The sequence below is a fragment of the Jaculus jaculus genome, chromosome 12, assembly GCF_020740685.1.
Source record: "Jaculus jaculus isolate mJacJac1 chromosome 12, mJacJac1.mat.Y.cur, whole genome shotgun sequence".
In the NCBI taxonomy this organism is placed as follows: domain Eukaryota; kingdom Metazoa; phylum Chordata; class Mammalia; order Rodentia; family Dipodidae; genus Jaculus; species Jaculus jaculus.
The window spans coordinates 98900505-98916609 of NC_059113.1; the positions used below are offsets into that span (position 1 = coordinate 98900505).

Here is a 16105-nt window from a genome sequence, read left to right on the forward strand (position 1 = left end):
GCGCCTTCTTGGAACCAATCATTTTAAAAGATGCAATGTAATGTAACCCTTTTTTCCCCTTCCCACTCTTTTCCTTTATAAACCCCTACTTGTAGAAGGTCGGGCTCTCTCCCACTCCCACTGCATCGGTCTGTGTGGATTGAGTCCCTGCTTAAGCTTGACATTAAAAGAAACCTGTTGCTTTTACATTCGAGTGTCTTGGCTTCTGTGGCAGTCCTCTAGGTGACTCCTGAGTGACTGGGGGTCTTGGCTCCTGGTCAAGGGTCTTGGCACAACAGTGGGAGGCCCTGGTGCACCCACCCTCTCTCTCTCTCCCCCTCTTTCTCTGTCAAATAAATAAATAAATAAATAAAATTGAAAAAAAAAAAAGGTTTAAGAAATATGCATAGTCTATGGCCAGGTACCATCCAGTGACCCCCAAAAGATCCATGAGCTGCTGCTTTAGAACCCTGAGCACAGAAATCCCTCTAAAGAGCATACGTAGAAGGATGATCAATCAACTACATGAAACAAACACAGTGATTGGAAGCAGACACAACATGATGAAGACAGTTGCAGCTCGAGTGGCGAAGGTTGCACATAGACTGGAGGAGAGGTGGGGAAGTGAGGATGTCTGGGAAGAGGAAGGCTTTCACGAACCCACTGAGTGACGAGGGAAGATCAAGGGCAGTGAAGTGGGAAGAGGAAGGCTTTCACGAACCCACTGAGTGACGAGGGAAGATCAAGGGCAGCGAAGGAGTCAAATGCTCCTAAGAAGGGAGGTGAGGTCATGCTGCCGCCCACTGAGGACACAAGTCATCACGGCCGGGAATCATATGGCTCAGGGGACCCTGGCCAGTTAATGTGATCAGAAAGTCTGGACCCTATCTCCCCCAGAACAGCTTGAGAGCTGAAACAGACCCCTCAACTTGTGGTTTTGAGCTCAGACATACCACTTCTACAAAACACCCCATTCCCAGAACACGACATTCTACACAGGAATAGAAAACTGACTCAAGAAAGTGACTGTCATGAACACAATGCAATTATAATTTCTACAGATTAAAGCAAATCATTGAAATGGAAAAAAATTTAATAGAAAATGGTCACATTTGTCTTCTCAGTCAAATAACTAAACATCATCTAACTGTGAGCAACGTCGAGTTGGACTCAAATCTGATTATAAATGTGTGCCTTTAAACATTCTGCCCTGATCTTTTCTCAGCTTGCTACTTCATCTCTAAATTTTCAGTTAAAAACAACTTTATAATTATGTTTAAAATTAAGGACCAGGAAAGCATGTCACCAAGTGCTGTCTAGATCTGGCCAAGGAATTCTAAACAATTAGGCCCTTCAGAAGAAAAGTTATTACTAATATCTGCTACGTTCAAGAGGCAGGCATATTGCCAATTTACAAAAGTTGAAATAAACATCATAAGAAATTTCATGAATAAATTAAGCCCAAAGTACTTTCTGAAGTGTTCACCTGTTCATCTTTAGGGAGACAAGACCCCTCCCAGCACAGTGAGGAGATCCTGGGTTCAAGATAGCAAACCCAGCATACGGCGTGGCGGGCATTGCTACTTAGCTCCGAGGCAGCGGACAGCACCTCATAGTCATCCCCTGGTCATGTTTCTTCTTGCTGATAACAGTATATACTCTTGTGAATAGAAGGTTTGTAAGATGCAGTAAACAGCATTCTCGTTCACATTCCATACCTTCCAGGGCCAACTCTAAACACCTCTGGTGTGGAAAGGCCAAAGTGCTTTTTTAAGATGGGCTGATCCTGAGAAAAGACGTGGATGTTCCTGCATACATGTATGAGGAAACAAAAAAACACCACCTTTATTGCCTTTAAATTTCTGGAAGGAAAAGGCATTTGTGGGTGCTAGAGGGTTCTGGGTTATATACAGGTAAGAGTTTCCAGACAAGCAAGACAAGAACAGACTCCTGGCTTCCAATTAATCTAATTGTGGCACACTTGATTATCACAAGTTATCTATTAAGGGGCTAGGGAAATGGTTCAGCACTTAAAGCCACTTGCTTACAAAGCCTGCTGGCCTGGATTTGGTTGCCCTGGATTCACATAAAGCCAGATGTACAAAACGGCACATATGTCTGGAGTTTGTTTGCAGTGGCTGAAGGCCCAGGCAATACCCAGTCTCTCAATCTCTCTCTCTCTCTTCCTCTCCTTCCCCATGCCCCTCTCTCTCAAATAAATAAATAGTTGAGAGAGAGAGAGAAAGTTATCTATTGGGCTTTTACTGAGCATCCCTAGGCAAGGGCCTCTCCTACTTAGGGATTGACAGCAGGGTCCAGCATTCTCAATCACAAAGAATGAGTGTATTGCATGTGTGTGCACATGTGTGAGCCTGCAGGTTTGCACAGACATAAATTTCATCAAATAAACTTGATACCTTGCTGAAATCTCATCATTCCTGGAAACATTACTTGGCCAATTATGGAATGAACAGACTTATAAATCCTATGACATTTTAGCAAATATATATGGTTTCTAATTTCTTTCCCATGTCATATCCAAAGTATTTCAATAAGAGAAACTATATGGCATCAATAATTAGGAAATAACTGACTCTAGGCAATAAAAAAAATCTAAGATCCTGTCTATTGTTCTTGTAGGCAAATAATTAGCTAATAACTTAAGGGCAATTCTGCACCACAGTAGGAAATTTTTACTAGGTCAAAATAATGAATGAGGCTGTATCCCTGCTAATAAAAACAAAGGATTCCATCCTTAGTTTAGCTGTAATCCTGTCAACGACCGAGAAATGGGCTGACTGACCTTTTCAGTCTGAAGATTTATGATGGAATTCCATAAAATTCTAAAACTAAGGTAAAATAAGAAGATAAAATGTCCATGCTTCCAAAACCCATTCAGAAGAAGGGTCACTAATTCAGAACTGGGAGGGGTGTTTACCCAGAGGTCAGGATGGCAGCTGAGGGGAAGTCGACACGGTGCGGGCATGAAGTGAAGAGGGGTGAAGTTGGGGAAGGTGGTACACATACACATATGCATGTATGCCTGTTTGTAAGTGTGTAGGTACACACATGTCATTGCACACATACACAGCACATTCAGCTAAGCTCAAAGCAAGAAAGGGAATTCCCTGGAGCCCCAGCAGTGTTTAAAGGCTATGTGAACTCTGAAGCCACAGTATTTGGTTTGAATCCTGGCTTCTCCACTTCCTGTCTAATTGTGATAACCACAGTACCTGCCTCACAGAGTCCTTGGGAGGTTAAAATAAGTTAACCTGCCACATAGTAAGCACCGTAAGAGTTAACTGAGCCTAATTTGCTAATGCAATTGAAAAGACACAGCTGTGGGTGATTAAAAGAACCTGTGGATCAGAAGTCCAGGCTGTGAGCCCAGGAAGGTGCTAGGGTGGCTCTTTGCAGAATGCTGTGAACAAAACCTCCAGGTCCAGTCACAAAATTGGCCACTGTGAGCATGGAGAAGGACACCCCACTCAGGTAATGGGTGAAAAACAGCTTAGAGAAATCAGAGCCTCTGGCCTTGGACCTGGTTCAGGTAATGGGCAGGACATTGGTACTACCTAAGCTGAGGGCAGTTGGGACTGAGAAATCAACATAGGAACCATTCATCCAATAAAACCCAAGGGGTCCTGGCCCTTGGTCACCACGAATTCATCCCACAGAGACACCGTACCTCTGCAGCACAGGGTACGGTCCAGTGAAAAATCACAATGTGAATAAAGTGTAACAAATCTATTCCTGAAAATACCCAGGCTGGAGCGTTCAGAAAGCAAGGACAAATGACCTAAACAGAGATGAAGAGTCCTCAGCGGCATGGGACACCCGAGCTCAGTGTTCACGCGAAGTAACTTTCAAGACAGAGTCCCACGCTGCATGCAGAGCGAGGGAGAAGCAGAAACAGCTGGAGGCACCCAAGAGCTAAGGGTTCATCACATACAGAACCAGGACCCGAGACAACAGCACCAGAAGGAGAGCCAAGTGTAAGAAACACGTTGGCTAGACGAGGACCAAACCAATGGGAGGTTCCTCAGCTTTCCGCGCAGAACCCTGAAAGGACATCTGCACCTGTGGGCAGAGGCATACATCTTCCCCTCGGGCTACGGGGGGCAGTGGCCTTTCATCTGTCCTCTGCAGACATTTCCAGCTTTTGCGGGAAGATTATTCTATTGCTGTTTCCCTCTTTCTTTGTCATTCTTCATTTACCCTTAACTTTTAATTGGTCAACAAACTATCACAGGCAATAGCTTTAAATTGATAATGAAAAGCAACAATGCCCCAAGCCATCCCCTCCGATATCTGGGCCTAATCCTGGCAGCAATGGCCTTCGGAAGCTGAGCTGCTGCTGTCTTCCTGTTTAAAATAGTATGTTGTGCTAGGGAACCTTTGGAAAATCCATCACCTGCTGGCAAAGGCTAAGGCTGCTTGGCCATTTTCCTTGTGATAATCCTTCCTTAATCTGGCAAAAAAAAAAAAAAAAAAAGAGGCAGACTTGATAAACTGTCACTGTGTACTTGGTTTTAGATCGTGGAGCCACAAGACTTGGCCCATTTCATTTCTAAGAGATAACTGATATGTTACAAAGTGAGAATAACAATTTGAAATATTGTGCAGTATTTTTATACCAGTCTATCATAAGCACTTACCTATGCTTTGACACTTTAGCCAAACGTTGAATATACCCGCCCCTAAGTGCTCGCCACCCCCCCTCCGCCCCGCCCCATGACAAGTTGGGTAGCATCTAAGTCTATGAAGTTGAATGGCTAGAATGGTAACTCATCACCCCATGGAAACAGAGCCCGGCATCACATGTGGGAATTTGAGTGTGGACAAATCCAGACTGTGGATGAGCATTCTTCCTAAAACCAGAGGGAAGGATGGAGGGAAGAAGACAGTTTTCCTTGTTTGGCCTTTGAGAACAAAAGAAAAGGAGAGAGAGAGAGAGAAAGAAGGGGGAGGGAGGGACAGATGATGTTCATGAACAGAAGGCTAAGAAATCAGTATAGGTAACATTAATGTTAATGTTATCTTCTGTATAAAAAAGAAGCCTGGTTTTTTATAAATCAATCTATTAAAAGTTCTAACTCTTTTACTTATTACCTAATTAAAAATAAATAATAAAGCAGTAACAACCACTTCCGATCCCTCCTCCAAAAAAATAAACTAGTCTGCAAACTTGGGGTCCAAACTGAGGAGAAAAATGGCCTCCTCTAAAAAGTGGTCACAACTGTTACCAAAACATGCATGCATTTGTTGCTTTTTCTTGCTTTAGCAATGTGACTTCCAATTGTGGTGATAACTGGTAAGAAAGAATTCAGTGCTTGAGCTCCCTGATCTCTCAGCTGCATGGGTGAAGTCAGGAGCTGGGTGCTTTCCACAGTGAAGCGGCTGTCTGCTGAGAGGGAGGGTGCCTCCTTTGCAGACCACTTCCTCTTTCCTGCAGTTGCCAGGCCTTTCATGTGCGTCCCTTTGCGCGTACTTAGGCTCACTCTTCTCAGAGGCTGCAGACTGCACAGAAAGTCTCTTCTCCACGCAAACATCAGAGACATGCAGGACGCCCTGCCTTCTCCCAGAGGTCTTCCTGCAGGGCTGTCCTTCCCCTTCTCCCCACCAGCCGGCAAGACCTGGTGCAGAGCCAGTAACCGGGAATACTCCAGGGATTCCTGGGTAGGACAAGGCAAATTTTGAGAAGGTGCTTGTCTAAAAATAACATTATCCTACTACCTCATTTGGCTGATAGTGTGGGGAAGGGAGGGGCAGAATTCCAGGACAGAATAATTTATTTTCCACTGAAAATTTTTAAAAATGTTTTATGATCACTTCTCAGCCTTTTGGCAAAGATCATGTGTAAAAATGCTCTATTTATTTATTTGCAAGGGCAGGGGAGAGAGAAAGAATGGATACGGCAGGGACTCTAGCCACTGCAAATGAACTGACACATGCACCACTTTTTACATCGGGCTTTATGTGCATACTGGGGAATCAAACCCGAATCGTCAGGTTTCGCAGGCAAGTGCCTTAACTGCTAAGCCATCTCTCCAACCCTCCATTAAGATTTTGTAATACTATTTCCTTTAAGGGCTATCATTCAGACATCTAATGTTTCTCTGATCAAAATCCTTTGCTTATGACCTGAGTTTTACTTTCTTCTCTGTAAGCTGTTCTAGAATTTTCTCTTTACCCCTAATGTTCATCAATTTCATGATGTGCCTGCATGTGAGACTATTTTTATTCCTGTGCTGGCTGGTTGGCAGGCTGTTTCCATTTGCAGATGCATGTCATTCAATTCTGGGAAATAAATGAGCATAGTTGGGTAGTTTCCTGATATCTGTTTTGTATTCTTTCTCCATAGAACTCCTGTTAATCAGATTTGAACTTCCCAGATGAATTCTCCAACTTTCTTATTTTCTTCTTCTGTTGTTAATTCACTGTCCATTAGCTTTACCTTCAGGAAGATTTTCTGGACTTTATCTTCTAATTCTTTAGGGTTTCTTAATGGGAAATGGGGAAAGACTTAATTTTAATAGACGAGCTCATAGTTATTTCACTGTTTGTTTATTCTATTAGAGATGGGGGAGGGAGGGAGAGAGAGACAAAGAGAGAGAGAGAGAGAAAATGGGCACACCAGGGCCTCCAGCCACTGAAAACAAACTCCAGATACATGCACCACCTTGTGCATCTGGCTTATGTGGGACCTGCAGAATCAAACCTGTGTCCTTAGGCTATGCAAGTAAGCACCTTAATGGCTAAGGCATCTCTACAGCCCTCATTGTTTGCTTTTTATTTATTGCTATTTTGGTTTTCTGAGGTAGGGTCTCACTCCAGCCCAGGCTGACCTGTAATTCACTCTGTAGTCTCAGGGTGGCCTCGAACTCATGGCGATCCTCCGAACTCTGCCTCCCGAGTGCTGGGATTAAAGGCGCATGCCACCATGCCCGGCCCACTGTTTACTTTTTAAAGTAGTATTCTGTTCTTGTTTCAAAGATGTAGCCACCTCCTCATGTTTCTCTCAGGATATTTATGAAAGCTTTAATTTTTTTGTTTGTATTTATTTATTACAGACACAGAGAGAGACCAAGAGAGAGTGGGTGTACCAGGGCCTCTAACCACTGCAAATAAACTCCAGACACATATGCCACCATGTGCATCTGATTTATGTGGGTACTGGGACTCAAACCTGGATTCTGAGGCTTCCACAGGCAAGTGACTTAACTGCTAACCCATTGCTCCAGCCCTATGAAAGCTTTTAAGTGGTTAGGTACGCTTTTGCACACCCCACAAACCACATTTTGCCATTATCCACTGCTTCCTAGACTATGAGCCTTTTTGTTTTGTTATGTTTTGTTTTACTTTCTTTTCTTGACCTAGGGTCTCACTCTAGCCCAGGCTGACCTGGAATTTACTACGCAGTCTCAAGGCAGCCTAGAACTCACAGGAATCTCCTACCTCTGCCTCACAAGTGCTGGAATTAAAGGAATGTACCACCAAGCCTGGTGCTTTTTTTTTTTTTTTTTAATGAACTCTGTCCATCATTTTGGAGAATTTCTTTGACTAGTGATTTGTGACTGTCAATCTGTATTTTAAAGTCAGTAAAATACATATTAAAAGTTGTATGTAAATTTCCAGGGCTTACTGACAGGGGGCCTTTGCTCTGAGGCAACCAGGCAGTTAGGCAGCATTTTTATTAAGAGACCCATTCCACAAATGTCACTGCTGAAATTCTTCCCTCTAGTACATACAATCTCCAGACATTATTACAGATGCTTGTCTGGGAGGGGGAGGAAGAGGACAGATGGATTTAAGAAGTCACTGGAAGTTCTAAAACAGGGAGAGAAACAAGGACTAGGTAGCCTAGAGTTCAGAGGGCAGGCCTTGTCTGACACACTTCCAGGACCTTTGTACTGCTGATGACACGTGGAACATGCTTTGCTTCCTGGGCTAATAAGTCCTGGTTTTCATCTGGCCATCCTATGTAGCAGTCACTTGTTACCTGGCTGTATCAACTCCTTGTGTCTTTGACCATCCCTCCTGTGTGATCCTCAAGGATTCTGTTTCCACTGCTCACTTATTAGCAGTGTGCGCTGTCCCTCCTGTGTGATCCTCCAGGATCTGTTTCCACTGCTCACTTGTTACCAGAGTGCTTAGCTACCTATGCTCCATGACAGCAAGACTCACCAACTACTCCCTACTTAGATCCCCAAGCTGTCTTCCTAGAGGTAACGCTTGGTAGATGTCTGGTAAATGTCAGCTGATGAAGGAATGAGACAACAAAGAGGGAGAATAAGGTGGGCACGGAAAGACTTACATACGATGACTTCTTTAACAATCTCATATTTTACCAAACCTAGAAATATCACGCACTTTGAATGTACTCGGTATTTACTGATGGAACCTAAAACATTTTAAAGCTGCTCTTGTAGCAGCACTCGGGCTCCCATAATCAGAGGCAGCTCTTCAACGGGACTGTAGGGCAAATGCAGACCAAATATGGTCTAATGAAAAAGGCTTTACGCCATAACCTAAACTATTTTGGCAGCTTTTTCCATCTTCTTAGTGCATCTGGAAAACAATTGGTTGCTATTTTTTATACAAAACTGCAATATAAAATGACATATTAAAAAAAATTAACAGCCTTCTTTTACAAATGAATTGTTTCTACTCAGAAATAATTTTCACCAATATATTATGATATCTCACTTAGTTGTCTATGTTTCTACAGTGGTGGGTACATCAGGTTAGTTTTGTGAGCTGGACCACTTAACTAATGAAATGTAGATAAAGTGACTAACAGTTGTTATGGAATTTCCATTGCCAACATAAATGTGCTTAATAACTCAGTGAAATCTTTGGAAAGATGAAAGCCACCAGTCACTGTGTGTAATAAAATAGGAAAGATTCATGGAACACTTATTACTTGCAATGACTAAGTATTTTAAAGACACTGATTCATTTAATTCTCATAAAAATCCAATAAGTCAAATACATTCCCCTCAGTAAGTAAGAAACTGAGGCAAAGAAGATGAAGCAATCTATCTAGATGCAAATTCTATTTATCTCAATGAAATTTTTATCTCTAGCATTTTGGTATGTCACTAAAACTCCTTCATAAATATTATTAGTGGCTTCATAATGCCCCACTATACAGATTTATCTCCGTTTATCCAACCATTCCCCCACCACTGAGAAATTCTGCTTGCTTCCACGCTGACACTATAACAAATCGTCCTGCTGCAGACATCTCTACAGATAAGTCTTCACCAGCATTTTGTATTATTGTCCTAGGACAGCTTCCTAAAAGAATTAGTGGGGCAATAAATACTTGTTAGGTGAGTAAAGTAGGCAACTAGCTACCCTTTTGCCTTATGAGATTTTCCTCTTGTTTTAATGCTAACAAAATTTCTTACCATTCCAAGAACAAGTGAATATTCTCTTATAGTTTTTATGGCTTAATTTTACATTTAGCTTTATATGTATGTACATATCATATATATTTGAATTATCTTTTTGTTTATATAAGCAGTATATTTTTTTCTCTAGTAGCTAGCCAATTTTTCCCAGAATATCACTTGAGTCAATCATTCTTTTCACAATGATTTTTGTTTTTATATGTATATATGTGTGTACATATCACACACCTGTCCATTTAAGGAGCTCCCTCCTCCAGTTTGATGGTTTGAATGACATGTTCCCCATAGGCTCATGTGCTGTAAATACTCTGTTCCTACCTGGTGTCAATCTGCTTATTTGTGTTTGGTTCTTTTGAGGTAGGGTCCCACTCTTCTTGGTTTGTCAAGGCGGGGTCCCTCTGTAACCCCGGCTAACCTGGAATCCGCTACGTGGTCTCACTCTGGCCTCAGACTTGCAGCGATCCTCCTACCTCTGCCTCCAGAGCGCTGGGATTAAAGGTGCACAGCGCACCAGGCCTGGTGTCCATTTGGACTGTGGGCCCTTGCTGGGGGAGGAGGTGTGTCACTGGGGGTGGACCTTGAGGTTTATTAGTCTAGCCCACTGCGTGTTTAGAGCTCAGCTTACTCTCTTGGCTACCTCCCTGTTGATATGTGATGATGTGAGCCAGCTTCCTGATGAATGCTGGGATTCCAGGTAAGGGCTACACCACATGGGTGCTGGAGAGCCAAACTCAGGTCTTCATCTGTGCATGGCAAGCACTTTATCAATGGAGCCATCTACCCAGCCCTAACAAGGTTTCATTCTAGGAATTTCCATATAATCTGTTCATCCACAAAAATGAGTCCTATAAAGACAAATGTTTATAAAATAAATAGAGAGAGAGAGAGAGAGAGAGAGAGGCATCACAGGCTGGGGAGATGGCTCAGCAGTTATAGGTGCTTACTTGCAAACTCTAATGGCTCATACTCAATTCCCCAGTACCCAGGTAAAGCCAGATGCACAAGTGGTACATGTATCTGGAGTTCATTTGTAGGGGTAGGATGCCCTAGTGTGCCCATTCTCCCTTGCTCTCTATGTCCAAATAAGTAAATAAAAATTTTTTGATGTGTACCACCACGCATGAAAATATAAAAAATAAATTTAAAAAAAGAGCAGCTGTGCTAAAAGAATAACCATTTCAGCTATTGAAACCATGAGCGTTGGCTCTGATGAAGAAAAACAAATCCTTGCTTATGCAAAACTGTATTTCTAGCCTTTTCCTGTGAACCTTCAATGCTCAAATGTTCTCAACACCCTCAGTGTTTTACTTATCACTGGGCAAGAACCTTCTTGGCACATGAAAATAGTCTTTCAAAACATGCTGGCTTGTTACTTACTCTGGACTGTCTCTTAATATTTAACTATATTTATGCACAAGTAAAGAGTCTGTTGTCTATTTACAGAAGATGTGTCTACAAATGGATCTATTTTTAAACATGAACTCTACGTGCCCTGCTAGATATCACATTCCCGCCTGGAAAAACCTAGAAGGAACTCAGAGAGAATGGCTAATGTCTTCAAAATAAACTACCATGGGCTGGAGAAGATGGCTTAGTGGTTAAAAGTGTTTGCCTGCAAAGCCAAAGGACCTGGGTTCAATTCCCCAGGACCCACATAATCCAGATACACAAGGTGACACATACATCTGGTTTGTTTGCAGTGGCTGAAGGCCCTGACACGCCCATTCTCTCTCTCAATAAATAAATAAATAATAATTAAAAAAAATAAACTAGCACATTAGGAAAAAAATGCCTTCAAATCAGAAGGAAAAAAGCAGAAGTGTTACATAAATCGTCTTGAATTTCACTCATTTGAATAGATATTATTTCTACTAAGCCTCCACCCGGAAAACTATTCTTACATGTGTAACTGAAAAATTATCTTTGTTCAAACAAACACAGAAATCTCTCTACAGAAAGATACTCTAAATTGGGCTGGAGAGATGGCTTAGTGGTTAAGGCACTTGCCTGCAAAGCCAAAGGACCCTGGCTCGATTCCCCACAACCCACGTAAGCCAGATGCACAAGGTAGCACATGCTTCTGGAGTTTGTTTGCAGTGGTTGACAGCCCTGGCACGCCCATTCTCTCTCTCTCTCTCTCTCTCTATCTCTATCTCTCTCTCTCTCTCTCTCTCTCTCTCTCTCTCTCACACACACACACACACACACATACACACACACACAAATAAAATAAAACAATGTTTAAAAAAAAAAAGCACCATGTCTTAAATCTTAAAAAAAAATAAAAGCACAAATCAAAGCCTTGGATAAGGCAGGCACATAAGAGGCACCGCCAACAAGCTTCCAATTAGCCTTCACTTTTATTTGAGTGTCTGACAGCCTGGAGTATAGCCATGGCAATCCCTGTCCTTGCTACCCATTATCACCTTGTACACATATGCTCATCAAAGATGGCAGGAAACCATCTATTCCCCATTGACATGTAAGATGCTATATAGATAGTGAGCTGTGTGTTAGCTCAGACATTTGTTCTGTGCCTCCCAACTTGTAATTGAAAACACAGCCATAATGAAAATGTTATGGCATCAAGTGCAGGTGAGTAACGAGCTCACTGCATATTGTGGTTGGCTCTTTCTCCGTTATTAACTGATCCTTAGTTTTCAACAGCCAAAATCATTATTGATCTTACCCTGTAATACCACAATACATGTATTTTCCTTTGACTAGACTCCTCCTCTCCCTCCCCCATGAATCTGTGAAACTTCACCTCCGCTTCTCAAACAGCTTAGACATCACCTCTTAAAGCGATCTTTCCTCATACAAATATACCTTTACCATTGCTCGCGTAAGTCTTTCCTTTTACATATTTCTCCTCTGGGTTCTAAAACCATCCTCTGCACACTGCCTTCACAGGAGTCATCACTCTAAGACCTTCTGCCTAACCAGTCCTTACAAGCAGGGATCTTTGCTCATATGAATGAACCAGTTTACAACAGTGCCTACTATTTTTTAGACATTTTACCATGCTTTTGAAATAAGTAACATATATGTAAGCTTTAGAAACAAAATTGGAGATGAGTCCTGATAAAGCATTTAGACCATTTCACTTTATACAAAATTCCCTAAAAGTATTTCCTGAGTTGTGTTAAGATAGTGATACATGAAAATCATCATCCATATTCAATATAATATATAACATTTTTCTAATGAAAACAGATTCTACTAAGAAAAAAAACCAAAACTTACTGGCAAAGTTCCAGGCAGGGATGCATCAAAAAAAGACACCAAAGAATTTGGAGGGGCTGCAAAGCAGACTTTGGATCCAGAGAAGAGTTTAGAATTGGAGGAAATCTGGGCATGAACTTCCAGTCCTACTACAGTTTCCCATTTGTGTTCACTAAAGAGAAAAACAAAATACTTAAGAAGAGGTGACAGCTATCAACTAATTTCCTAATTGTGCATTTTTAAATATATATACATATATAATTTTTATTTATTATTTGAGAGAGGCAGAAAGAGAGAATGGGCATGCCAGGGCCTCCAGCCACTGCAAACAAACTCCAGATGCATATGCAACCTTGTGCATCTGTCTTATGTGGGTCCTGGGGAATTGAACCTTGGTCCTTTGGCTTTGCAGGCAAGTGCCTTAATCACTAAGCCAGCCCCCCCCCCACTGTGCTTTTTTTTACATTTAAAATGTGTCATATTTTGTTGGTGAGTAAATAAAAAGTAATTCATAATAAGTCCCTACAATGCAAGTATGAAAACAAAATTTTACAACATGACATTAGGAAGCTAATGGTACAAACTGGAATACTATAAAGAATTGACCAAGTTGGCACTTTAAAACAATTTAGACAATACTTGGCCAACCTCAGTAGCACCAATTTCTAAGTTATCTATACTTTATCAATCAATCACTCAGTAAATGAAGAAGGTTGGTCTTTTGTTCAGTAATTACATTAATTACATAAACGCAAATGGTAGGATTCTACTGCCAACAGTTTTAAAAAAGTAAAATCTGGACTGGACAGATGGGTCAGCTGTTAAGGTACTTGCCTGCAAAACCTAATGACCCAATTTTGATTCCCCAGTATGTGTAAAGCCAGATGCACCAAGAAGCACATGTATCTGGAGATTACAACAGCTGGAGGCCCTGGAGTGCCCATTTTATGCCCCCCCCCCGTCTGCTTATAAATTTAAAAAATTTTTAAAGTAAATTTTCAGCCATATTTCAAGTCATTTTATAAAAAATTTGCAGCCACAATGACCAGAGTCCCACAAACACAATCGATCACCACTACATGGTATACTTGAAACTTTCTTTTTTAATTTGTTATTTGAGATAGAAAAAGAGAGAGAATGGGTGTACCAGGGCCTCTAGCCACTGCAAATGAACTACAGATGCACATGCCACCTTGTGTATCCAGTTTACATGGGACCTGGAGAATCAAACCTAGGTCCTTAGGCTTCACAGGGCAAGCACCTTAATTGCTAAGCCATCTTTCTAGGACCCACTTGAAACTTTTGAAAAAGAACTTTAAGCTATCAGATGAAGTTTTTTTTTTTTTCTTCTTCTTCAAATCACCTCCAGTTCCTGAGATCTAATTTCAGATTCTTGATTGTCAACAAGTTTAAGTTGTCCAGTGATATAATAAGTTTTCTCATCTGGCCATTTCTACTGTGTTATCAGTACACAGGTCTCTCCAGTGTATTTATTCCACATGAAATCTATGTATGTTCTTATTTGAATCCTCTCCCAAGCATTTTTCTGTATTATATGGATTTTTGTTACAAGTACCTGGTTTTGTTTCAATCATTTCAACACAATAAATTCTACATCTAATGCAAATATTCATGCCTTCTTTATAAAGTTTGGAAATGCCAGTAAGAGAAGTTAAACTAAGAATTCTCCTTTCTGAAAAGTGTTATACCCAGTATGTTTGCAGTCCCATTACAGGAGAGAAAATATACTTCCCATTCACAGGCGTATAATCTAATTTATGAAGAGAATAGAAATGGAATGCTTTCGGGCATTTTCCCTCTGCTTTTCTAACTGAAAAGCAAAACGAATGCCAAACTCAACAAACAAAACAAAATATTGGAACTGTGCCGTATGTTTCTGTATTTAAAAAGCTACTATTTTTAATTGTATCCACTGAAGCACCAACAGCTGTTCTAAGCAATACTTTCTACATAACCAAGGGGAAGATTTCTCCGGTTTACTACATCCCGGATCTAGGTGCACATGTTCAGTATTAAACGTCTGTATAGATAGCTGGCGTTTTCTGGCTGATGACATTAAGCCACCACTACCCAGGCCTTGAACCTAAAGGCTCCCTTTTTCTACCTTTAGACTATTGCTAGCCTGTAGTCGCGCTCAATGTCAGCAAAATACGATCCTGTTTCTGGTGTCACGGATCCCACTGCTACTAAGACGACGGAGGCCAGGCTTCTGTCTGGTCGGGGTGCTCAAGAAATTACTTGATGGTTTGCACCCACAGTTCTCCAATTTTTAAAAATTTTTTTTTGATAGAGGTTTACGTGTGGAGGTGGAGCTGACACGACAATTTCGTGTTTCCATTTAGGCTTCATGCCTCCCGCCCACCAAAATCGCCCGCTGGGCTGCAGTGGCGTGAGTCATCCGCGTCCTGCACGTGCACTTGGCTTAGACAGACGGCAATGGTAGCGGTAGCAAAACTTTATACCCTTTCCTCGGTTTCTGGGCCGTCTGGAGGGACTGCTGTGCCACGGAACTCCGCCCCCTCGTAGATCCGAGCGTGGGCCCAGTCGGAGCCCCATTTCGGTGGCGGCAACCGCCATGAATCCACACTAAAGCCCAACGTCCTCCAGGGAAGCCCCGGCGGAGTATGGGCGCCGCCATGACAGCTCCAGAGTCCACGTCAGGTGATTCGGCCGCCTCTGCCGCGCGGAGCTCTGGGAAATGTAGTTCGACCAATGAGCGACGACGCTGTAAGCCTAGGAAAGAACACTACTATTCCCAGCAACCATTGCGACACGAAGGCTGCTTTAACACTGGAGAGGAGGGGAGGTAATGAGAACTGATGGGGAATATTTGGGTCGGGAGGTGCGACTCCTCCTAGCGGGGAGCTGGAGAGGATCGGGAATCGTGACTGGGGATTTATAGTTCAGTTAAGGTTGCAAGGTGAAGTAAATGATCCTCACGTCACCATGAATGCCTCCTGAACTCCCAGACCCACGTCATTACATTTTGTCTACTCACACACCAACTTGTGCGTTCACTAAATAATACTTAATTGCATGCCTGCTAAATTCCTGGTCAGTTCTTAGGGACTGGTGATGTAGTAGCGTGCAAGAAAGACTTACCATTTTTATTCTAGAGTTTACAACTTAGGGAGGATAACAGAGAAAATAAGTGGGCAAAAAATATTTTCCTGTAGGCAATAAGTGCTATACTTAAGCAGAAGTGCTTAAGATACTGACAGATTTAGAGTTTTACTTGCTTTTTTAAATTCTAAACTCATATCTGAAACAATGTCCTTACACGCTAGGAAGCCTTGATAAAAGATGCATCACTTCAGTGACATTTATTCATTTATTTTACTTCAAACCTCATGCCCCAGACTGGAGATATTGCTCAGTGGTACAGCACTTGCCTAGCATGCACAAGGTTCTGGGTTCCACCCTCAACACGGCAAAACCAAACCGAACAAAAATCCTCTTAC

The 16105-nt window shown here is 41.9% G+C and overlaps 1 protein-coding gene across 2 annotated transcripts in view; it reads right to left on the reverse strand.

Moving 5' to 3' along the window:
- The window catches only part of Gatb (glutamyl-tRNA amidotransferase subunit B), a 91082-nt gene extending 75777 nt beyond the window's left edge, over nt 1-15305 (reverse strand). For both annotated transcript variants that reach the window (XM_045130960.1, XM_012948170.2), the window contains exons 1-2: nt 15107-15305; nt 12645-12795 (exon numbers count right to left, since the gene is read on the reverse strand). In XM_045130960.1, the coding sequence (XP_044986895.1) occupies nt 12645-12795; nt 15107-15282 (327 nt within the window). In that variant the 5' untranslated portion in view covers nt 15283-15305. The remainder of the gene's footprint in view (nt 1-12644; nt 12796-15106) is intronic.
- Nucleotides 15306-16105: the final 800 nt, after the last annotated feature.